This window comes from Pteronotus mesoamericanus, unplaced genomic scaffold, assembly GCF_021234165.1.
Source record: "Pteronotus mesoamericanus isolate MK-2021 breed Mesoamerican mustached bat unplaced genomic scaffold, CSHL_Meso_final contig_29, whole genome shotgun sequence".
Lineage (NCBI taxonomy): Eukaryota > Metazoa > Chordata > Mammalia > Chiroptera > Mormoopidae > Pteronotus > Pteronotus mesoamericanus.
The window spans coordinates 105329-130069 of record NW_026555123.1 but is presented as its reverse complement, the minus strand read 5'-3'; the positions used below and the strand labels follow the sequence as shown (position 1 = coordinate 130069).

The window sequence follows — 24741 nt, the reverse complement described above, 5'->3', positions numbered from 1 at the left end:
TCGAGCCCCTGCCACGCCTCCCACCGCCTCCCGGCGATGCCGGAGTCGGGAGGCTGGACGACTATAAAGCTGGTGGCGAGGGTAGGCGCCGCACCCTGCGCCTTCGTGGCTCTCTTCCTTCCTTCTGCCGTCGCCTGGTCACCTTTGGGTGAGTACCCTGCTAGGGGGACCGGAGCTGGGCTGCTGAGGGGCCGCGGGCGGGCTGAGGGCCGGGTGGAGGCGGTGCCCTTGACTAGGCCCGAAGGAGCTCGGGCTCGGTCCGGCTCAGGGCAGAGGGGGACCTGGCCCCGGGGGCGGCCCGCCGAGAGTCCGGGCTGTGCAGGGCTCCCCGCTGGGACCCGGGGGGAGGAAGGGCCGCGACCCTGGTGCGGGCTGGCGCGCTGCGGAGGGGAGAAGGCGAAAGGGCGTTGAAGGTTACAGTTCTAGTGACTCAGTCAGCCGGGAGCTGGCGGTGCCAGGGCAGTGGCGGTGACCACCGAGGGGATGGGGAGGGCAGTGCATCAGGAGGGGCGAGAAAGGAGCTGGGCCTCCAGGGTGTTCCGGACCCGGGGGTAAATAAAGGTGGACGCCGAAGGCTGGGGAAGATCACGCTAAGGTGGTAGGAGGCAGGTGGCAGGGGGTGTGTCCTCGTGCCGCCCCTGACGGAGGGGCGGGCTGGAAGGAAGGTGGGCAGCGCGACTCCCTGGTGCCAGGTGCAAGAAAGCATCGCAGCCTTGACCTAGCCCGGTTGAGTGCTGGGGCTCTTGACTGCTCTCACTGTGCTTGCCTCAGCCACCGCAGGTTCCTGCCTCCCACCTTCCCGCCTCCATATTTTTTATGCCCATTCAAAAAGGAAAAAAAAAAAAGGTTCCTCGGTGTTCTGAAATCCTGTCCCTGCCTCCTACTGACAGCTCCAGGATTAGCCTGACCTGCCAGGATGATTTAGAGAGCAGGCGCCCACAGGGCCCTCAAACACAAGGACGTTTGAAAGCCAGGTGTATGGAGTCTTTGAAAAAAAACCATGTCCGGTGGTCGAGAGAGAGATGCTCAGAGCCACGGTAGAGGAGGGACTGGACCACAGGTAATACGCGGCTGCCCCTGCTTGTCGTGCTTGCCCTGTGGCCGGGTCTTAGGGCCTCACGGGCTCCATCGGATGCTCCACCTGCTGCAGCGCGTGCCTCCGATGCCCTGGCCAGCCTGCGGCGGCAGGGTGGCGGCTCCGCTGCTGCTGAGAGTAACTGAGAGTAACGTTCGCTGTGTTTCAGGGATGAATCAGGAAAGAGGATGGCAAAAAAAGGACAAAATTATCACAAACGGAAGTGCTCGAATAGTTGACAGATTTTTCCTTCTGAGATGGAGTGTGGACTTTTAGTGCAGATTCTGTTGGAAGGGAGATTGAAAGTCCTTAACACATGTCTGTGCCAAAAGATTCCCTGTAGCTTGAGACATCTAAGCAGTTTGTGTTCTTTTTTGATCAAACCTTTTTTTTTTTTTTTAGTTTCAGTTATTCTTGTATGGATAAGAAGAGCAAGAATAGCAGGTCTTATGGGAGAGGAGTAAGACATTCCTTTCTTTGTGTCTATCCTTCGTAGGTTTCTCTTTCAAGTTTATGTTTGCCCTATTTTCAATTCTACTTCAGTTCAGTTCTACTTTAGTCAGTAACTCCATTGGAAACCCCAGTAGGTGTTTCCAACGGGGAGAGTTATATGGATGTTATGTTGGAAGCCATAGAAGGCCATGTCATCTGTTAGGCTATTCTGGATCTTGGTTTTGATCTTGTTTACATAAATATTCCTCCAAAATGCTTTTGCATCCTGTTTCTCTTAAGTAGGATTGATTTTGAGAATTTTTGATCAAGAATTTAGATAGCTTTTCTCACAGGAAATGCAAAGTGCTGATCTTGATATAATGTATTTCCTGGGAAGCCTAGAATAATTTAAAACCATAATCCAGTGGAACAGAATGTGGGGAGACAGAGTTGGTTGTAGATAGAGGAGCTTGTTGGGCTATATATCAGAATCTCTTTCATTTCAATTAGAAATGAATAAAAGGTCTTATAATTTTATGCTGGGTTGCAAAAACACCAATTATAGAAGGGGTGTAGTATTTTTATATTTCTCAAGAAGGTAGCATAGGTTAAAAAAGTTGGGAAGCATATTACCCAGCCTAATGGGAGCGTGGTTGGACTCCTCAATTATTAATAATCTGTTCATCCTAATGCTTGGCTCGTGATGATGCTCACTTGCTGTCTATAGACTGAAAATAGTTAGAGCAGTAGAGGAGAAGCTAATCTCTCAAGATCCCAGTCTTCATTTTTGTAGGGTTTGTGGTTGAAGATGTGTACATGTGGAAGTGATTTTAAGAACCACAAGTGGTCTCTTCTGATTCTATTTTGACTCCTTACATTTTTCAGATTAGGTTCTGGGAACAGTTGAAACCTATCGTTTGCTTTGAACAACAAGAGTAGAAAGCCAATTTTCTGGACACTGGTGCTATAGCCTATCTTAAAAATGATAGCAAAAAGAATGTACTAGTAAGGGCTGCTACAAGTACTTCCAGATTTGTCCTCTAGTTGTTATAACTCTGCATTCAGCTGCTTAAAAAATGGCAGTTGGGTGCCCTTTGCTCCAAGGTCTCAGAGGAATTTCAAAAGAATCAAAATACAGTCCCTCCCCAACAGGAGTCTAGGAACCCAGTGTGGATAAGATCGCCGGTAGTTTTCTTCTCAGAGCATTGATGTGAATGACAAGCCTGCCGTAGGAGTGCAGGGCCCTGATTAGAAAAATCTAGGAAACCTTCCTGAAAGAGGCAGCTTAGAAGAGGGTCTTGAAATATCAGTAGACTCTCTGATAAGCAGAGCAGTAACCGGGGGTGGGGGGCAGGAGGGGGATAGGCAGGGAAATCCATGTTTTCTGCTCAAAGAACTAGACCACCCTGTGCGGTGTAGGCAAGGCTTTCTTAGCCGTGGTTTTGCCTCCTGGCTCCTAAGGTGGAAAGGCTGCTTATTCTCAGTTTCCTGGATTTCTCTCCTGTAATAGTGAAAAAGACCTCCAGGTAACTGCTTATAGTTTACCTTGTATCGATTCGTGTACTGGAGCGACTTCTCTGCCCACCTGCTTGAGTCAAGGCCAGAGGGGAGCCTGAGGAGTGCGGAGCACCGACTCGACCCCAGCAACCCCGGCCATCTGTGCAGGCACCGGGCTGGCCAGGGGCAGGCCCAGCCTCCTTCAGTTTTCGCCTTTGCCAAACTCACTGCCTAAGGAATCTCCAAACACGGGCTATGGCAACCTGCTGAACAGCCTACTGCCTGTGATTGTGATTCACTCGCTCCGCTGTGCCACGTGCTCTGCAGACACTCCAGGGGGGACCAAGCTGGCCTGCTGGAAGCTTTGTAGTCAGAGTGGAGAGCCCATCCAGCCGGAGCAGAAGATGGGACGCCTGACCCCTTTCTGACAGACTCTCCCGCAGGGTCGGGCCCGCCTCCCCTGGGTCTCTGGACCCCTTTCCCGGGCAGGCGAGGAGCACAGCAGCCCTCTGGAGCTCGCTTTCCATCCTCCCTTTTTTTTGCCCTAGTGCCTGCCCGCCCCCCCCCCTCCCCGTCCCCCGCCTCCCGCCTCTTTCCTTCCCCCTCCTCCAGCCTCCTTCCCAGTTTGTTTAATTATTCTTTTTTGAATTTTTATAAGAGTTTGTTTGAGCCAAACTGATGACATAAGCTAGGGAGCAAGATCTCAAATGCGTTCCTTCTTCCCCAATTAAAATAATCAGTTGTGAAAGAGGAAATATTGGCTGTTAGGGTGAAGCTCCCTTGGCATTAATAGTGTCCAATGCATATACACACATGGCTTCAAGAACAAATATTCCTGTTACTGAAATAGTCTCAACATGCAAAGGGAATGGTGTTTTTCCGCACCAGTGACAACTGGTCTTCATGATCTGCTTAATTTGCAGATTACAAAAGCCAAAGTGTAACTTGAGATAATAAAGAAGAAAAAAGTTTATATTTTCAAAGTTTATATGTAATGCTTTCATCAAAGAGGTGTTTTTGGAATGTAGTAGTCTTATTTTTTTCATGTAAAACTCAGGATTTATTTATTTTGGGAGGCAAGGGTAAACTTGATTAAGTAAAAGGTACTAAGTCTGTAAAGAGCTCTTAAATCATCTAATGATGTAAAGGAAATAAAGCTTTAACTAAACAGCATCTCAATGTAGTCTCTGGGCCAGTGCCAAATTGGCCAGTAATTAGAGCGCAAAGGAAATTGGGTTCCTGTTAAACATAGGAACTGTCCTCTCAAGTAACAATCCGGTGAAATAGACCGACTACAGAAAAGGGCTGCAGGTCACCACTAGTAGAGATATTGATAAAGCTTGATGTTTCTTCTCTTGACGTAGCAAATGCTTGTCTTTTTAATGCAAGCGCTTAAGGGGTAAATCACTGAGAGGTTGCAGAGGGTAACGGTGGCTGAGCTGAAAACTAGAAGCATAAAAGTAAACAAATGAAGGTATTTATGTCTTGGTAGGAAGATAGGCATTTTGTTTGAAAACTACTGAGAACTAGGATAATAGTCAATGTATTGGTCTGGTTGGCCTTGGCTTAGTTAAGGCATCATCCAGATACACCAAGGTTTGGGTTCCATCCCGGGCAGGGCACATACAAGAATCAACTGATGAATGTATAAACAAGTGGAACAACAAATTGATGTTTCTTTCCCTCTCAAAAAAAAAAAATTGTATTGGTCCTTTATGTTACAAAGCATTATTCACATACTTTCTCCACAATCCCTCACAGTGAGCTGGGAAGGCTGGTACTAGCTCCATTTTACAGATGCGGGAATTGAGGCTCAAAGAGTCACAACTTACTGTTAAAGCTACAAACCCCTAAGTGCTGACTGAGTAAGCCCTTGAATGTGTAAATCTCTTTTTCTGGACTCTGGTCTCTTTACTTTGCTAGCTCAGTTCAACTTATTTATATTTCTTTCTCCCAATACTTGAAAGCCCAAATTTAGTAAAGACTACAACCCTCCCAGCATCAGACTTGTTTAAAAGCCTGAACATGGACATGTGTCAATTCATTACCAGAACTGAACCTCCTCCTAGAAGAGCTAATAAAAGAAAGGGGGAAAGTTTCATTTGTAAGCTTTAAATACCATTTTTTCTAAGCCAAGTGAAATTCTGTACTGCATAATGTAATTGCGCCAGGAAATGTTTAACTCATTTTGAATTGTAGTCATTATTTGACTCTGTGGTAATTTTTGACTTTAAACGAAGTTCTCATTTGAAATTTCTAGTGCCTGAAAGAGGAAACAGTGACAGACCTGGAGACTGAAGTTCCTTGTCCCTCACACAGGTATGGTGCCCTTGGTGCTGCTGAAGGAAGGTGTTCCTCTGAATGGAAGGGGGAATTTAACTTTTTTCCAGGGCAAGTAACCATCCGCATGCACCGCACATCCTGCAAGCCCTTTATGGAGTTACACTGTAGCTTCAAATATCGGTGAATGCAACGATGCTTCAGGAGACTATCTGCTTTTGTGTTTAGTTGACTAATGGTTAAAATCTAGAACTAATTTTTAAAATTAGTGTTCACTCATAAAATAATCTATAACCATGTGTATTGTTTAATCACAAAGAATCACAGGTAAGCATGCATGCCTACAGAGCTGTATAGATTACATCCTCAAACGATACATGGCTGGGCTTTGGATGGAGGTTCACCATTATGTGAGATCGGACAGTGAATGTACATTTGTTTGAGCAATAATCTGATTATCTGCGGCCGTTGTTTTCCTGTATCGCCATGGAGCACCTCTCTTACGATTCCGCTTTTTGTGTGTGTGCGTGCTTCAGTGTTACACTTCCCCACGATTATTGCTGACTTCAGAAGGCTAATAGAAATGCATTTATTCAACATTCAGCTTCCACCATATGCCAAATGCTGGGGTGGGTACCAGGGACACAAAGATGAAGAAGATACAATTCCTGCTCTCCAGAAGCTTCTTGTCTAGTGCAAAGAGGCTGACCCTAAATAATAGAGAAGAAACTTGGAAAAGTTGCCAGCAGCATCTTGACGATAGTCAGATGTGTTTTGGAAAGATCAGCCCAGGCTGTGGGGAGAGTGAAGGCGGGGAGCTCACCGAGGAGGCTGGCGTCAGATGCCCCGGGGATAGATGCTGAAGCCCCCCGTGCCCAGCCGCTGAGCTGGGTGGGCGCTGCCCTCTCATCTGCGTGCGAGGCTCATTTCCCTGCCTCTCCCAGTTCCCCTTCACGCACAGATTTTAAGTTTCTCAGTGGATCGTATTAGTCCCTACTGTGTCCTCCTAGGCAATAAGACCCAGAGCTCCTTTTGTCCACACCAAGGGGTGGACCTTCACTTCAGAACAGACTTGAGTCTTCAGTGGTATTTCCTTGTTGGAAGGTAGTTTTGAAAGGTTTACCCTTTCAAGAGTTGTGGTAAAAGTGTACCTTCTCCCTCATATTTAAAAGAATTTACATATTATAAAAACAGAATCCTGATTATCCTGTGTAGATTTTTTTTTAAATATGTATACAGTGCCTTGAAAAATAATGAAGTACCTTTTTAGCAGAAAAAGATTAAAAAGATATGCAGGTAATTTTTTAGACTGTCAGATTTTAAAACTGTATTCTGTTTTTTAAATTTTGTGATAAATACAGAATAGTGAATTAACCAGAAATACCCTACTCTCTATGGGGTTAACACCATAATGTGCACGTCTGAGACCTTAAGCTAGGCTTTTTTCCCTCTTTTTCTAATTTCTATCTGGCCTACTTCAGAGAACATTTGAGAAGGCAACCTAAGAGCATACACCTGATAGGATAGTTAAAGGTAAACACTACAGACCAGAAATGATATCAAACTTTGTTGTTTGAAATTCCATGGAAGCAATTCCTTGTATTTTCCCTCTTTCCTGTCTTAATCTTATTCTTCCTTAACTTTAACCAGAATCTAAATATTTCACATTAGATGGCTGTTTACCAAGGGTGTAACGAAAACTTAGCCAAGAGAATGAGCAATATCGACTGCGTTAGACAATGTAAAAATTTTTTCCATAGCAAGATCAGAGTCATGATTCAACTTGACGTGTGTGGGTTATTTAGTTAAGCTACGTTTGTTTTTCCAAATGAAGCAAGTCACTTATGTGACCCCTAGGAAGTTTAAGAATAATGGCTTATTCTCTAAGTGCCATAATATAAGAATTAATCAAAGCTAGTCAGTCATCATAAATAAGGGACATACGCATTGATTCTGGCATTAAAGCCTGGTATTAATGGCTTTTTATAGAGTTGTTTACACCTTCAGAAGATGATAGATACCTGCCCATTTTATTTCCAAAAGCACTGCAAGCTGTGGGGCTGGGCGGGGGAGGTTACACTGTCACCCGGACATTGAACGTGGACTGAAGACCTGAAAAGAATCTGAAGGGTGACCTTGTGGGACAGGCTGAGAAGGTGGGTTAATCCTCCTGCTTCTGCCCTAGTGACTTAGAAGGTGGCCAATAGCAGAGGTTCCTCTTGTAAGTATACAGACTGGTCTGTCTGTTTTTCGTTTATTTATTTATTTATTTATTTATTTATTTATTTATTTATTTATTTGGTGCCAAAATCCAGGACTGAATTTTTTTTTTTTTTCAGCACTAGTTGTAGAGCTCTTTTCTGTGGACTGTGCAGAAGACTTAATCTTATTTTTATTTTTCTCTAAACTTAGAATCTGCCGAGTGACACGTTATGTAGTCCTTTATATCTTCATTTCAACTTCAGCGTAGCAGAGTTTAGATTACGAATTGACCTGTTTGCGTGGGAGAGGAGAAAGGTAGAATAAGGTGGAAGGTCGCTTCTCTCTCTACATTCAGTTAGAGTGTCAAACAGTGAGCCCGTAGAGCCCAGACAGTAGAGGCGGCATGTCTGGGAATTATCCTAAACATTTCTTTTTCCTAATGTCTCGTCAGTCACAGTTTTGCCAGTTTTATGCTTTGTATTTTCGGAAGCTGTTTGTTTCTCCTTCGCCACTTAGGCTCATGCATGTCCTGCGTCTTCTGGGGGCTGCTGCACCAGCTTCCTGACTCAAGTCCGTTTTCTGCACAGTACCTGTGGCTGGAAAATGGGACCCTCAGTAAGGAGCACACTCTACATATGTGTGAATAATTGAAACAAAAATTTCATGAAAAAAATGCTTACATTTACTACGTGCTATACAATCTGATATTTTCTCTTTGTCTTTTAAATTTAAAAAAGTGTTGTTTGTCACCCAGAGACTTGATTCTAGAGTTGGAAAAACACTCATCTAAGCACTAAATATGACCACGTTATTCCTGCTTTCAGTTCTCGGATGGCTTCTTAGTGCCTTCTCCACAGCATTGACGCCCCCTTATGTCAGCAGGCCAGAACCTTTATGGCCTGACCTGTTAACTCTGATCTACTCCCTGGGCCTCACATTGCACTTCCGTAAGTCACTCAGACATTGTACAGTCCCTTAGAGTGTGCCTTTGTGTGTGCTGTCCGCGCTGTCGAGAACCCACGCCCGCCTGCCCACGTCAGCTCCTGCAGCGCCCTGCTGTCACTCCTCGTTCCCGAGACCCAAGCCGGGCTCCAGGCCCCGGGCGGCCTCGCTTCCCGCTGCCCCCGCCACCGGGCAGGTTACGTAATCCCCCAAACTGTAATGCGACCGGCCCTGCCGTGTGCTACTGTTCGCCTGTATCTTACTACCCCATGAGATAGGAACTGCTTGAAAGGGCAGGGCCCTCTGCTCTGAAACTTGCCCCCGGTCTTTGGCATGGAACATGTTGTCATTGTTTTGTTGAATGAAAAAAAAATATGAATAAGATTCTAATATTTAGAAGGAAGATTCAACAGATACCCCTTAAGGCCCTTAACTTAGATTATGTGATAATATTTAGGGTGCTTATTTTTTAGGTTTTAATATACTACAATTTGGTGACTTACGGGCTAAGGGTAGATATCATGATCTAAAGACAGTCTTTCTACTTCTGATACTCTCAAGATTTCAACAGCTAACTCACTGTGGCAGTAGTCTGTAATTTCATTTTACCCAATACCGTTCTAGAGTTTGAAGAGTGGCAGAGGACAAGTGACACAAATACAGGAATTGACTTTCCATTTTCAGGAGTCAAATGAGTGGAGAGTTGGCAAATGCTATGGAAGGTTAGGAGGCAGTGTGGCCCGGGTAACTCAAAAGCCAGGACTTTGGTGTCATGGAGGAGCTGAGAATCTGCCACTTAAGTGACCCTGTCCTGTGATGTGATACTTAAAAAGGAAATTGAGTCTCAGAAGGTTAGCTATGGAAAGAATTTTTTCTCTAAAAATAAGGACGGTGCCACTCCTTCCAGCCTGACACCTACAGCTCTCCGCCCCCCTCATGGCAGTTGGGCTCCAGTGAGACCAGAAGGTGGGAGAAGGTACCCACATGTCCTTGTGGGTGGCGGGAGCCTGGCCTGGGTCTCTGGCTCTAGCTCAGTGCAGAGGGACCGGTTCTGGTAGCCTCAGCAGCCTGGGGCAGGGCATGGCGGTGGCTCTCAGGTCCACTGTCACTTTGCTCCTGGAGCTTGGCCAGCGAGCTTGTCGCCATTTCCCGGTGTTCAGGCCTCGCTGTTTGAAGTATATGGAATAGTTTCTGTTTTCCTGATTAATACAACCCCTGAAGAAATTGAGGCCCTGATAGTTTATGTGACTTGCCATTAGGCACCCAGCAAGGGCCTTGAGTGGCTAGTGCAGTTTTGTTTTCTTTTTCTTATTACTTTTGATAAGTATATCTAAGATACAACTAAGTATTGACAGTGTGTCCAACCTTTTAGTGCCCTTTTGAAAAGAGAAGGGGTGGTTTTAAGAGATGTTATCTAAGAGTCAGTTGCCATACTAATAATGTGTGAATTACCTGTTTTCAAATTTAATGTTTTTCTTTTTCCTGTTTAGAAGCTAAGTGATACCTTGTAGTTTTATAATCATTTTAGCACCTATACACCAGCTGTGGAAAGTATAGAATATTGGCATCTGACCCTTGATAGGTTCTGGAACTTGTCTTTGCTTAAAATTGTAATCATTTGGGTTTCGGGGGAGGAGGGCTTCTTTGGAAGGAAGGATCATGTATCAGGGGCTGTGTATAGATCAGCCTAGTAGACTTCTGTAGTGTGGCTTCTCTACTTGCTTAGATTAATAGAGAATGTAGTATTGTTTGATCTAACAATTTGTAAAGTCCTATAAAGTCATTAGCTGTGAATAACCAATGTGTCTATGATGACTGACTGACTGACTTATTTAAACTTTGGGTGGCCAGAAATAGATCAGGTACTTGAATTCTGATTTGTGAGCCATATTACTAAATTGTCATTGTATTTCATCTTCTGGTTCTTTACAACATGGGAGAATCTTATTTGAGTTTCCTTTACTTCTAATAATCATATTGTAAATCTATAAATTTATCTAGTTTTGAATAAAATTCAAGCCTTTCTGAAAGATAATTTTAAATAATAGTATTTCATTCTTGCTATAGTTGCTACTTCCACATATTTAAATTCGAGTGCCCTGAGCCCTGGCCAGTGTGGCTCAGTGGACTCAGTGCCAGCCTGTGAACCAAAGGGTCACTGGTTCGATTCCCAGTCAGGGCACATGCCTGGGTTGCCAGCCAGGTCCCCAGTAAGGCGTGTGCAAGAGGCAACCACTGATTGAAGCCCACTGATTTGAAGCACCCTAAACATTGATGTTCCTCTCCCTCTTTCTCCCTCTGTCTAAAAATAAATAGAATCTTTAAAAAAAAATTTTTTTTGACTGCCCTGAGTAAAATATACTAAACTTAGAAGGTAAACTAATATTTTAGGTGATAGTTGAACTCTTAGTGTCAGTTTCTCAAGTTGGAACTTGACAGTATATAACAAAATTGTGTTTTTCTGTTTTTCTTTCTAAAGCTCTTTCACCATGCCTGGGTCACTTCCTTTGAATGCAGAAGCCTGCTGGCCAAAAGATGTGGGAATTGTTGCCCTGGAGATCTATTTTCCTTCTCAATATGTTGATCAAGTCGAGTTGGAAAAGTACGATGGTGTAGATGCTGGAAAGTATACTATTGGCTTGGGCCAGGCCAAGATGGGCTTCTGCACGGATAGAGAAGATATCAACTCCCTTTGCCTGACTGTGGTTCAGAATCTGATGGAGAGAAATAACCTTTCCTATGAGTGCATCGGGCGGCTCGAAGTAGGAACAGAGACAATCATCGACAAATCAAAGTCGGTGAAGACCAATCTGATGCAGCTCTTCGAGGAGTCGGGGAACACGGACATAGAAGGCATAGACACCACGAATGCCTGCTATGGCGGCACGGCCGCCCTCTTCAACGCCGTGAACTGGATCGAGTCCAGCTCATGGGATGGTATGTCTCTGTCCCACAGAAGCAGTCCTGGAAGACGAATAGGCCCAGGTGGCCTTTTAATCTACGCTGTGTACAGACATTCCCACTTAGGCTGTTGGAATGCATTCGGGAAGATAGCTGTGACTTTCAGCCTACCTGAATTATGAATTGGTTGTCTTTATCGTGTAGCATAATTATCAAAATTTAGTCAGCCATTTTCTTTCTTTGCCAAAGATGGAAAGCATAGTCTGGGGAAAAGGCGACACTTCAGTTTCCATGTATAATACTTATAGTATGGATCACCTTCTTTTGCGCTAATGATATTTTTCAGGACGGTATGCCCTGGTGGTTACAGGAGATATTGCTGTATATGCCACAGGAAACGCTAGACCTACCGGTGGAGTCGGAGCCGTTGCTATGCTCATTGGGCCAAATGCTCCTTTAATTTTTGACCGAGGTGAGTGGGAAAGGTTGGTTTTGTTGTTGTTGTTGTTGTTGTTGTTGTTGTTTTAGCATAATATGCTGAGAAATTTGAAAACAGAAGCTAGTACTAACTCAGTGTTCATTCAGTGCAGGCATTCACTGCCTGCTAAGCGCTGTATGTGTGTTATCAAATTTAGTGTTCATAGCAGTTATACAAGGCAAGTGATGCCATCCCCATTTTACAGAGAAGGAAAGTGCATTTAAGGAATCCCTGAAAGGAGTAACTTAACCATGGTTACAAAGTCAGTGGCAGGTTTGATTTCAGTTCAGTAAACAATTGCAGTCTCCCAGTTAGATTTATGAAGCTTGCACGAACATGTCTGTCCAAGGAATCTTAGGCCAGTCATGGACACTGTTGTTTCTTTTCGATTCCATATTGGCTCCGCCTTGTGACTTTTATATCGCAAGTGGCGGGAGGTGACTGGTCAAGGAAGGCCCCCCGATAATGCTTACTGACCTACAGGCATCAAGAAGCAGAAATCCATGGACATCTGCCTTTTTGGTTCTAATAGGACTTCGTGGGACACACATGCAACATGCCTATGACTTTTACAAGCCAGACATGCTTTCGGAATATCCCACAGTAGATGGGAAACTCTCCATCCAGTGCTACCTCAGTGCCTTAGACCGCTGCTACTCTGTCTACCGCAAAAAGATCCGTGCCCAGTGGCAGAAAGGTAGGTTTTACCCATTTTCCTTGACTTGGTCTCTGGGGAGGACGAGGCACTGGATGTCTTCAGTGAGAACCTGTTTTGCGGGTGTCCTTCCTTAGTGTCCTTTAACTATTTCTTCTGTTGCGGTGGGGGGAGGAGTCGGGCTCGGAGAGGGGACAGTGCCACTGCCTGGCTTCTGGAGGTTTGCGTGGCACTTGCCCCAGTTCCAGCCACTTCACCCACTTCCCGGATGTGACTGCCACCCTTCCAGCTGTTGCCCTAGTGCACATCCTGGAGCGGGTGGGTTTGGGTACGTTCTAAGACCACCGTGCAGGCCCTTTAATTCGAGTCTCCTGAAAATCTGGCAGCTTCCTGCACTACCCAGACCCCCACTGTTTTTACAGCCAGCAGTTACGGGGGTTTATCTTCCCGGTACTGGAACATACCTGGGCTGTGTGACCTGGCCTGGGGCTGGGGTCACTCGCCCGCAACGTCCCGCCCCTGATTTTTATCCACCACATGTGAATGCGGGGCCGCCCATTCCACCCCCGCTTCGGAGCTCCTCTCCTCCTCCCCATCTGGGTCAATGTGGTTTTTCTAAATCCTTGGTTGTCAGACTTCATGCAGCTTGATTTTCTGACAGTTTGGGGTGTGACTTGTTTTGAGCTCTAGTGTAATCCTCTCTATGGTTGCTCCAGGAGGCGAAGCTGACTGCCTACACCTCCATCTTGACTGGAAGTCCCCATATTTGCTTTTTTAGTTATCATCATTATCTCCGTTTTTGACCCTGAAAAAGTTCATCACTACCTCTCTGCCCCTTGTAGTGGTATATTTTTTTAATAGTTTTCAAAATCTATGTTGCTTAGCTTTTTAGAATTAACATAATGATACAATATTAGGTACATGCTTTAGGGCACTTGGTTAAACAACAAGCAGTCTGTGTCTTTTGCCACTCAAAAGACTGGCATACTTCACAGTGTAACTTGATTACAGACATGGACATAGACAGTCACATCATGGTGTGGTGTCTACAAAACAACATTCTGATAGTCACAACTTGAGTAGAACACAGCGCACAGCCTCAAGGATTTAAGCACTGCTTTCTAACCAAGTAAAAACTGCCTAGAAATCGTAATTTGACTGGGGGTAAAAATAGACATAGTTACTTAGTTCTTCTGGATACAACATATCTTTTCCAGAATGAAACTGGCTCCCCTGAAAAAGTTAGTTGAGGTACAGAAGACAACAAAGTTTGAGTCAGTGCTGTTAAAACACAGTATCATATAAAGTGTGCTTTTCCCATAGTCCTGTTTTGCTTTATAGAGGTTGTGAGACAGGAGTAAACCAATATTCAGAAGCCTAGTGGATCTGGATAAGAAGCATTCTTGCAGTATGTAAAATATCATACTGTTTAACACAGTATATGTCACCTGAGGATATGCTTATTGATTTTAGAGAGAGGAAAGGAGGGGGAGAGAGACGCATCAATAGGTTACCTCCTATATAAGCTCCCTGAACAGGGATTGAACCCACAACTTTTTGGTGTAAGGGATGACACTCCAACCAACTGAGCCACCCAGCCAGGGCATGATTTTGTAACTTTATTAGGACCCGGAGTAAAAAACACGCTTTCAATTGTTTGTGTGTGCAGTTAAAAAAACAAAACAAAACACAAAACCTCTAATTAAAAAAAAAAGAAAAGAAACAAAACACTGGCCCTGACTCAACTAAATTGATTACACAGTCCACTAATGGGTTGTAACTTACCTCTGAAAACCAGTAATCTCTGTTCTCTCTCTGGATGTCTTTTTGACATGCATTTTAAACCATAGAGATTTTTCATTGTACAGTATATTTTCAGTTGCAATTTAAAGATATAAAAACACCCTAGCCCTGTTTAGAAATAAAAAGTCAAAAGTTAATGGCTTATGTGAGTTCCATAATATCTTTGGATTTTTTTTTTCAGAGGGAATTGATCAAGATTTCACCTTGAACGATTTTGGCTTTGTGATCTTCCACTCCCCCTACTGCAAGCTGGTTCAGAAGTCTCTAGCCCGGATGATGCTGAATGACTTTCTAAATGACCAGAACAGAGATAAAAACAGTATCTATAGTGGCCTGGAAGCCTTTGGGTAAGAGGTCATGACTTTTCCCTTCTGTATGAGAATACCTTTTATATCTGTAAAACTGTGATTTGTACAGTCCTGAAAATTTCAGAGTCAAAAGGATCTAGATTACTAGGAGTAATCTAGTCTAACCTATTTGTGTCATCCGTGAAGAAACTGAGTCCCAGAGAAGTGGTGACTTTTAGCTATAGGAATTCTTTAAACCTTCGACCCAGATTTTTCTGTTTTCCTCCTGGTAGCTTCCTGTTGTCGCCACGATGATGTGCTCCCAAGTGCCACGCTTACAACAGCCTCTTCCTGGCCTCCCTGCCTCTCTAGCCCATGCCCCAGATCTGCGCCCCCTGCCACCCCCCGCCCCCCGCACTGCCACCATCAGAGCCTGCTCCCATGTCCCTCCCACTTGGAAGGCTCCCTAGCCTGCTGTGCTCTGAACTCGCTGTGTCTCCTGGCCTGTGTCCCTTCTCCAGCGGATAAAATTCTACTCCACTTTTAAGACTTAGCTCCTGTAAAACAGTAACTCTTCTAACTGAGTAGACATTATGGACTTAAAATAGCATATTTTTTGTGTTGGCAACGATGCTTTAGTGGGTTATTAATCCATTAAAATCAAGTTTTCTTAACTTGATTATTAAAAAACTTTGATAAAAAGGATTGTCCGTCTACAACTGCTGTGTCTTCCATAGCGGTTAGTATGCTGCTACTTGGCTTTCAACAAATGGAATCATAAAAAAACAAAATGATATCCACTTGCAGATTAGAATATTAATTGGATATACTATTTAATACAATAAAAATGGTGTCTTTGAACACTAAAACTGTCTTTTTTACAAATTTTTCAGAGATGTTAAATTAGAAGATACCTACTTTGATAGAGATGTTGAAAAGGCATTCATGAAGGCTAGTTCTGAACTCTTTCATCAGAAAACAAAGGCATCTTTGCTCGTATCGAATCAAAACGGAAATATGTACACGTCCTCTGTGTACGGCTCCCTTGCCTCTGTCCTAGCACAGTGAGTATCTGTTTCTGCTGCTCACCTCCCCTCGCGTGGGGAGTGTTAGAATTCCAAGGCCAGATGCGGTACCCAGTCCCAAGGTGATATTTTATTTCCAGGCTCTCTGACCCCTTGTCCATTGACTGGAAAGGCTATATGGGGCGAGGCTCAGTTATTCCAGAGTATTTAGTGTCGCCCTGCCTTTTCTGGCTCCTCATCTCATGGTTTTATTATTCCAAACCATCAATCCCCGTTGACAAAGTACCTTACGTTATGGTAAAAGAACTTTCATGAGCCCCATCATTCTCCAAGAGATGAAAACGCTCGTTTCTGCCGCTTACAGTGAGGGTGAAGCTTCAGGTCAGGTCCTCGAGGCTGCAGGAGTTATTCCCACTCACAGCTCCTGCGCAGTGCTGTGCTGGGCCCATTGAACATCCTGCTAATTTTCCCCTGCGCAGGTACTCGCCGCAGCAGCTGGCAGGAAAGAGGATCGGCGTGTTCTCTTACGGTTCTGGCTTGGCCGCCACCCTGTATTCCCTGAGAGTCACACAAGATGCCACACCAGGTAAACACTGAGGCTCTCTCCACGAAGGTGCTGTGGCCCTGCTGCGGTAAAGGTGATGCCGCAAGCGTCTCTGCGGGCACTGGGGTCTGCCACCTAGGTCGTTACTGCGTTCCTGTCCTCGTTACCTCTTTGAACATAGCCCGATGTTCACTCTCTCTAAAAATCTCCCTGAACTGGGTAAACTGAGCGATGATATCATCTTTCCTTCTTTCCAAGTCAGGAAAAAAATACCAGTTTAAAGACATTTTATAGTGTAGTGTTTTTGAGTTTTCCTTTTATCTCATGTTTCAATCATGTAGTCAGGGGAACAGGAAGTACGTCAACTGAACACAGGCAGCTTTTAAGTGTTTAATGATTGAGTCTGACACGTGAGTGAATCATTTCTTATTGTTCGCTAATATCTAAGTTATCTAGTTTTTATAGCTTTGTGGTCTTGGCTGTATTAAAGAAAACTTTTTGTGCCTTTTCTGAGCTGGAAGGAGCAAAAACAGAGAAAAAGCGATGGTGGAGTTAGGGTTGCTTCAAAATCTGTGTCATGGATTGCCTATACACAACTTATTTGTGTTTTCAAATCCCACCTGCCCTCTTCCTACCTTGTACATCTGCTGACACCCAGCAGGTGTATAGTCAGAGGTCCTAGGAAGCTGTGTCAGATAGATAGACACCATCTTATCTTTTTACTAAATAGCCAGCATTTGTAACGGAATTGAGAAGATTTTTTTTTCCCATTTGGCAACATTTTGTTTAGGCTTTTGGGCATGTTATTTTTAGTCTTTTAACGTTGGAATTATTTACTATTTTAGGGTCTGCTCTTGATAAAATAACAGCAAGTTTATGTGATCTTAAATCAAGGCTTGACTCAAGAACTTGTGTGACACCAGCTGTCTTTGCTGAAAGCATGAAGCTCAGAGAGGATACTCATCACCTGGGTAAAAATATTAAATTAAGTTGTTAATATATGTAAACATACACCCAGAAGCCTATTGGAAGGCTATAACAACATTAAACATGTTCCATCTAAGATAAGAATATCCACTTACCTAGACTGTACTCAGCCCTAATTTGATGTTGATAAAAATTACAGGAAAATGTGCAACTTCTTTAGTTTATTACCAGATAGTTGTATGTTGTAAATAATTTGTCACATCCTCTGCCTTTCCTTTAGCCAACTATATTCCCCAGAGTTCGATCGATTCACTCTTCGAAGGAACGTGGTACCTGGCCAGAGTGGATGAAAAGCACAGGAGGACGTACGCCCGGCGCCCCTCTCCCAGCGCCGACACGTTGGGTGAAGGAGCGGGGCTTGTGCATTCCAGCGCAGCGGCCGAGGTGAGCCGGCTCCTTGGGCTCGCCCCTGGGCCGGGCGTGGAACCGTTTCCATCCCCAGGTCACCGGCCTTGGGGGACCATACAGATTTAGGAACTTAAAGGAATGTCCAGAAAGCAAAGAAATTCAGAGCAGGACTCTAGGGTTGAATTCCAGCTGTGCCACTTTCCCGTTTATAAAGTCCTTGCTCTTAAATTATCAGCATTTTGAAAATACTAGGTTTTAATAATACCAGGATTTAAAGGAAGACAGACCAAAAGGGGGGCCCGTTTGTGGTGCGTCTTGGGGAGAGAGGATGCAGGGGCAGGGTGTGGAGGCGCTCACCTCCCTCCTCTTGGGCCGTTGTCAGACCGGTCCCCAGAATTGTCAAGCAGTGACAATAATAGCTGTGCTTTGAATTCCTACTATGCCCGGTACTTGTATTTTCTAATTTAATCCTTATAAAAATTACCTTGAGGTCAATGATCTTACGTCCATCTAGAGATGAGGCTGCAGGTTGTCAAATGACTCAACCAGGGTCACAGCCAGGCTTTAAACTGAGGACTTTGCCTTTGAAGTTTTTCATTTTACCTGCTTGTCACAAATTTGGTGAAGGCAGCCTTGCTTCTGCCGTTACACACATTAGGTAGCAGGTCAAGCTCCTAGTGTTTGAGTTGTGCATGTAAAATGTGACAAGTAAAATACTGTGGTGGATCTTGGGCCTTCCTTGTGTCTTACTGTATGGATAATTATATAATAAATCCACTATAAGGTAAAGAATGAATATTTAGTTCCCACTATGAAGAGTTATATAGAGCATATATTTAACATAAACCTATCCGAAGTTGTTTTTCTATTGAAACTTTAATTAGTATCACAACTCAAAAAAAAAAAGGAAGAAAAAAACCATGAGACAACTTTTTTCCCTTTGATTTTAGCACATTCCAAGTCCTGCTAAGAAAGTGCCAAGGCTCCCGGGAACGGCGGCAGACCCGGAGGCAGCTGTCATTAGCAACGGGGAGCACTGAGGACTTCTGTGTGGGGAGACTCCGCTGTGGGTTGGGTGGGGCTGGGTGTGTGTGGGAACTGCTGGGACCGGGGTGTCTGGGGGCAATATTAAAGGATTACATGTCGCTTAAAATTTTATATGACTGACACAGAACCTGGAAAACTGTCGTGTTCTTGGGGAAGTCTCTTCGCTCAGTTTGCTGATGTACTTCCTGTTGTGATCTAGCCAATGCTCAATGTACTCAAAGGATGTTAAGGGCTCTGTGAAACTTCATACCTCTGGCCGTTCATGTGCATGAGCTTAGTTTTTAAATGTGGTTCAATGGATCGTGTGCTTTTGGCAGGAAAGAGCAGAGATACTGGTCTTTAATTTTAATTGTTTTGAACATGTTAAGAATTTTATACTTTGAACAAACAAGATTACTGAAGGTACCTGTGGTTTTTGAAGAAAGTTTCTAGTTTAGGAATGTGTTCTAACGTGTGACATGAACAAACCCCATTTGAAAATGGCAAGACAAGCGTTCTTTTTCTGAACTTTGTACATTCTGAAGAGAGAGAAGAGTTGGGGCGATAGCACTGGTCCTGGACATGGGAGCGCGGCCTCAGACCCCGGCCCGTGCGACGAGGGGTCGGTGTGGCCTGTGCGCGGCCTGTGCGCAGAGAGGCGGGCGCCGAGCGGGCGCTGGGTGCGCGGGCTGTGGGTGGAGCGTGGGCCTGCCCCGGAGCCCGTGCGCCGGGTTAGCTGCGCTGTGGGAGGCTGGGTAAGAGGGGGTTTGTGGCCGCAATCCTTTGTACTTTATTTTGAAAAATAAATAAACCATTTTTCTGGCTGCCTTTTAAAAATTTTAAAAAGGAAGGATGGGACAAGGCCTTATTAGGTTACTTCTGATGCTTCAGTGTTACGAATTCAACCTAAAGACTGACAACCTAAATTCATGATAGAAGTATTTTTTTCCTTTTTTTAAAAAAAATTGTTTAGTGAAAATAAAAAGGTAGCACCCATGTTTTTACATACTTTGACCAGCCAAAACAAGTATTCCACTTCAAGATCTGCAAGTAGGATCAATAAAGCGTTTTCTCAGACTTTCACCTTGAAAACACTATCACATGGTGTGAATGACACTGGTTAGACAGTTCTGTAGATATTTTTGGTGCTGACCTAGGACATGAGCCTTACAGATTGTAAAATAGAGATCGTTGGAACTAATGTACAGAATTAAATTTTTGAAACTTCATTTGCTGTTAAATTCTGTGAAGTCTCAGTTATCTAAACTTACACAAGTATGAAATGTAATGTTTCAGATTGCAAGATAATATGTAATGTAGTGTTTGTAAAATACTCTTGTCTAATATTAACTAGTGGTATTTTGATTTGTACAGTCATAATTTGTTAAAATGATTTCATTTTAACATCCACTGATACAGATTAATAATGAAGGTTCAGATTTAAAGATTGATGGCAAAATGGTGCATGCAATACTTTTACAAACGTTGGGAGTTTGGTATGTTTTGAAAAGAGTAATTTAACCTTTGGGTGTCAGAAAACTGGTTTTCCCAAAGCCTATCGCCAGCAATGGGCAGACCTGGAAATACTGGCACAGAGAATGAACTGGACACCTTACCAACAGTGAGGTGAATAACTCTGAATAAACTTTTCAAGAACTATTTCCGTTATTTGAGTATTCTTTTTTCCTCTTGAACTAACATTTAGGCAGGAAATCAGCTAATACTCTTGTTAAATATGGGCATTCATATAATTTCAGCTGCTTCATTCACCAATCCATTCAGTCATCTGTCAACAAACATTTGAAAACATGATACCAGCAAGGCATTCATTAAGTCAGAAATAAAGATTTACCAGACATGGTAATTCTTGCCTTGCAAGAACTGTTCGTCTAGTGTGGAGGAATTCATACTGATAACTTACTACTATACTTTAGACAAAGTCAGTCCCAAACTGGGTGGTAAATGTGTGAAGTTTTCTATAAATTTTTATGAAGAGAGTTCCTTTGTTTTCCTAAAAACAACCTAAGATTATGAATTGGCAATTGAAGATTAAAAGCAACTTTACAGCCCGCGTAGAACTGCCTACCACCAGCCAAGGCCCCCCGCTAGGCGCAGGGGGACAGTGAGCATCGGATCCTGCGGCCCGTGGCGCCAGGACAGCGCAGGGTGATGCTAAGGCCAGCCGTTTGTATTTTAGCAAACTGGTCTCCAAAGAATGTAACACCTGAGGATGTTACCCTGCATGGCCAGAGCAGGTATGGTTAAGGACCTTCAGGTGGGAGGTTATCCTAGATGGTCTGGACAAGCCAACCTAATCACATGGGTCCTTAGAAGCAGGGAACCCTTCTGGGCTGCGGTCAGCTGTGGCCGTGGAAGGATGGTCAGAGATGCACATGGCTGGCTGGCTTTGAGGCTGGGGGAAGGGGACCATGGTCCAAGGATTGTGGGATGTGTCTAGAGGCAGGAAAAAGCCAGGAGATAGGTATTCAGAGCCTCCAGGAAGGAACCCAGGCCTAACACCCTGATTTTAGTGCAGCGAGGCCCACGATAAATAACTCTCTCACAGAACAAACGAAGTCGATAAATTTGTGTTTGATGCCACGAAAGCATCACAGCATGGAGAGGACACATGCTTTGTCGGTAGCAGGGCGCCGACCGCCCCTGGCACGCCCGAGCAGCACGCTTAGGGCCAAGGCTCACCGCCAGGTGCGGGTGGACCGGGAGCATCGGACCGTGTGTGCCTGCGGTGCTAGGACCGCACAGGGTGATGATAAGGGCTGGGTTTGGCCAGCTGGTGTTTTGTTTGTTTTTTAACAAACTGATCTCTCTACTCTCAGGAAGAACTATATACCTAAGTCTTTTTTAAAAAGATTTTGTGTATTTTTAGAGAGGGGGAAGAAGGGGAGAGAAACAAGGAAGAGCGAGAGACACATCGATCAGTTGCTTCTCGCACCCGCCCACTTGGAGATCTGGTCTGGGACCCAGACATGTGCCCTGACCGGGAATCAAAGCAGTGACCTTTTGGTTCGCAGGCCAGCACTCAGTCCACTGAGCCACACCAACCAGGGCCTGGCCAGCTTTTATTAACTGCTTTGGAAGCCTCGGCAGGGAGCGGCGGGGGTGGACTAAGAGGCTTACCAGCCAACTACCAACTTAAGGCCTGCTGTGAAAGCCTCAGGCCTTTGGGGCAGGTTAGGGAGAGCCTTGTCCCTGCAGCAGAGGACACTATCTGAGAGAGGCCCAGGGTCTAACGGTAATGGAGGCTGAGCTGTGGAGGCGGTAAAAGACTCAGTCTCGACAGCTCTCCTTGATCAAAGTCTGGGCCTGGATAGGGAGAGACTGGGAGGCTGGGGTCTCAGCAACACGAGGCCGGACGGGCCTGAAGATGTTGCACGCCGGGCTCCCCGTCCTGTGCGTCTCCCTTGCTTGAAGACCCCGCCGAGGCCTCCAGGGAGGCAAGTGACCACAAGACGACGCTTCACCTCCTCGCGATCCTCCGCCAATGCCTTTGTTATTCTCCGGCTGGAGAACTGGGTCAGGCCCCAGCACAGGCCGAGCAGAGAAATACAACCTGGGCCGAGGAGCACGTAGCTGAGACCCTGGCAGGTGCGTGCTGCCAGGAGCCAAGGGGCAGTGTGGGTGAGTGGCTCCCGCGGGAAATGCGCCCGGGGCAGGGGAGGCCGAGGGGAGGATAGAAGGCAGGAAAAAGGACAGCTTATTATCATGGGAACATTTACATGGGATGTGGAGTGAAGGACATCGGAGCAGGCCCTCACACACTGTGGGATGGCGGTGGAACTTGGAGGCGAGTTTGGCTCACAGTGAATGAGGTGGGCACGGTGACACTGCTGTGGCATAGCTTTCAGGAAAGGGACGGAAAGTTCCAGGAGGTGTGAGTGTTAGGATAGATTCATTACGTGAGACTGAAGAGCTGCCTGTGTTTCCCTGACGTCCCTTCCCTGAGGCCGTAGGAACGCTTAGCACCTGTGGGGACTTGGGTGGCGGCCGCCCAGGGGTTGGTGGTAGGACATCTGCCAGGGCACTGGGCGTGCTTGTAAGTGGGGGTGGCAGGAGCCATGTGTTGTTAAGTGTCAGAGGTGAGGTGGGCGTGATATAATGGAGGGGAAGGTTGGAGGGGAAATCAGGGTGTCTCGACCCGCAGGGGTCTGTGACAATGGCTAGCAGATCTCAGGGTTCTGCGTGACAGCTGGCTAGAGTGTGCCTTGACTTGCATGACCAAAAAAAAATAAAATAAAAGAGGCAGACTGGTGAGCAGAAGCCTGGTGTGTCCTGTCACCGTGAGAAAATCACGGTCCCAGATCAAGTCCGTTTACAGATCTGGCGCACAGTGGGGGGCGGGGGGGTCTTTGCAGCCACAAGTGCATGCAGCATATTCACCCAGAATTTGTGAGGAGTCTTGGATAAAAGTCTAAACTGAGACATGCGAGGGAATGGAGGATCAAGAGCGGTTCACACTTCCCCGGGACAGACAGCAGTCGTCTCTAGGTAGGTGGTGACAAACCTGCGCTATGTTAATATAGTTGGAAAGGACCCTGGTTACGATGACGTCCTTGCAGAACGTCCTGCTTGCCCACTGTGTCGGGCAGACTCAGCCTCAGAAAGCGGCAAGTGCTGCAGAGGCCCTACCAAGGGCTTGAGAGCCGGAGGGGGTGTGGTAGACCACGTGAGGAATCGGGGCCTGCCGCGCAGACCGAGCGCTGCAGGGCGGGCGGCCAGGGCAGGCCCGCGCACCCGTTCGGCAGGGGAGGCCCCGCGTCGCACCTCGCACCCCTGGGCACTGGGATACAGGCACAGGGTTGGCGGGCCTCTCTGGGTTTTGCAAGCCCGTACGTTGTCCTTGGTTTTTCCCTCAAACCCATTTATCAGAGCTGCCGGTTTCAAGTGGGCCTCCCCAACACACAAAGGTCCCATCTCAGGCTGTGATGGAAACTGCGCTGCTACTCCGGCCATGCGCATGGCAGTGAAGGACACTGCGTGGGGGCGCTGGCAGCCCCAGGAGGTGGCAGCTCAGCCCTGGAGGGTCCTGGCAGGAGGCTATGCTTTCTGCAGCAAAGAAGCACTCAGACCCCTGGCGTGTGACTGGGCACCTGATTCTGGGACACTTAGGGACCAAGCAGTGGGGCTGCCGTCTCCTGAGCTGGACATCACCAGACCCACAGTCATAAATGCCGACAGGCACGATGTGTCCTCACTGGATTTGAATCTACTCAGGGCATGGCTTGCCTTTCCTGCCTACAGTTATTCTCCAACGCAGCCAAGCTACAGCGGAGACTGTCCGATCCATTGCTGCGGCGTCTCACATAACGTCGCCTCAAGCACCACTTTTTTTTGCAAAGGCAGTGGGCGATGGGCACCCGACCACAGGACCTGCTCATTTTAATACACGCCCGAGCCCCAGGCGCAGCCAACACCAACAGAACAACGGAGGGGTCAGTGAAGGCCCCGGCTGCAGGACAGCACCCTGCAGGGTCGAGGCACCGCCCTCCAGGACTTAGCACACGTTGGTTAACAGTGGCTGACAGATCGCACCACGCTCTGGTTAACGGGCACAGGCCTGGAACCCATGGGTAGATGTCGGGTTGCCTTTTCTCACCATCACGAGCCGGGACCCATGTGAAGAATTGCTACTTCTCTCTCCTGCAACCTAGGCACTGCTAGGTTAGAGGTTTTCGTTCCCAGGGGCAGAGGGATGCTTTCAGCAGGGCGCCCAATAAGGGCCCGGCAAACTGAAATCTATGACTGTCACAGGGTCCCTTTGGGATCTCCGTGCCAGTTAACAAGGAGGTTAAGAAAAGAGCCTAGACGCTTGGCCGTGATTATTACACGGAGTTAAAGAAGAGCATGTCCAGAACCCACGAGAGTCACTCAAGTGTCACTTCTGGGCCTCCCGGTAACAGTGAGCGGGCGGCGGCGGCAACCGCGGGCTGACAAGCCAAGCAGGGGGCTGAAGGCTCAAAAGCTGTGATGACAGAGGTCTGGGTCCTACCGCCCAGCCCAGACCAGTGAAATGCTGGAGGATGTGCAGGAAATTTAGAGCGGGGTGAGTCCAATCATAGCCTCGGGGGCAGCTGCCGTAAGGTTGCGGCCTCCGCGTGGTCAGAGTGCAGTCCCTGAACAGCAGCACCATCCTCGCCCAAGAACTGGAGAAATGCAGATGCGCAGGCCCCGCCCAAGCTGTACTGAAGCAGAAACGCTGCCTGGGGCTGGGGCCTCCCAGGCTCCCCACGGCGAGCGCCCC

At 46.2% G+C, this 24741-nt stretch overlaps 1 protein-coding gene across 1 annotated transcript; it reads left to right on the top strand.

Moving 5' to 3' along the window:
• Nucleotides 1-20126, top strand: HMGCS1 (3-hydroxy-3-methylglutaryl-CoA synthase 1). Its single transcript, XM_054575312.1, has 11 exons — nucleotides 1-148; nucleotides 5265-5323; nucleotides 10908-11365; nucleotides 11676-11801; nucleotides 12340-12504; nucleotides 14447-14612; nucleotides 15446-15616; nucleotides 16057-16163; nucleotides 16967-17092; nucleotides 17329-17492; nucleotides 18407-20126. Exons 3-11 carry the CDS (start codon nucleotides 10918-10920, stop codon nucleotides 18494-18496), a joined length of 1563 nt encoding a protein of 520 aa, XP_054431287.1. The 5' UTR covers nucleotides 1-148; nucleotides 5265-5323; nucleotides 10908-10917; the 3' UTR covers nucleotides 18497-20126.
• The last annotated feature ends 4615 nt before the right edge of the window (nucleotides 20127-24741 follow it).

Coding starts and splice junctions, on each gene's coding strand:
- HMGCS1 (XM_054575312.1), top strand. CDS start 10,918: ATGCCTGGGTCACTTCCTTTGAATGCAGAAGCCTGCTGGCCAAAAGAT. Junction 11,366..11,675: donor CGAGTCCAGCTCATGGGATG/GTATGTCTCTGT, acceptor GATATTTTTCAG/GACGGTATGCCCTGGTGGTT. Junction 17,093..17,328: donor AGAGGATACTCATCACCTGG/GTAAAAATATTA, acceptor CCTTTCCTTTAG/CCAACTATATTCCCCAGAGT.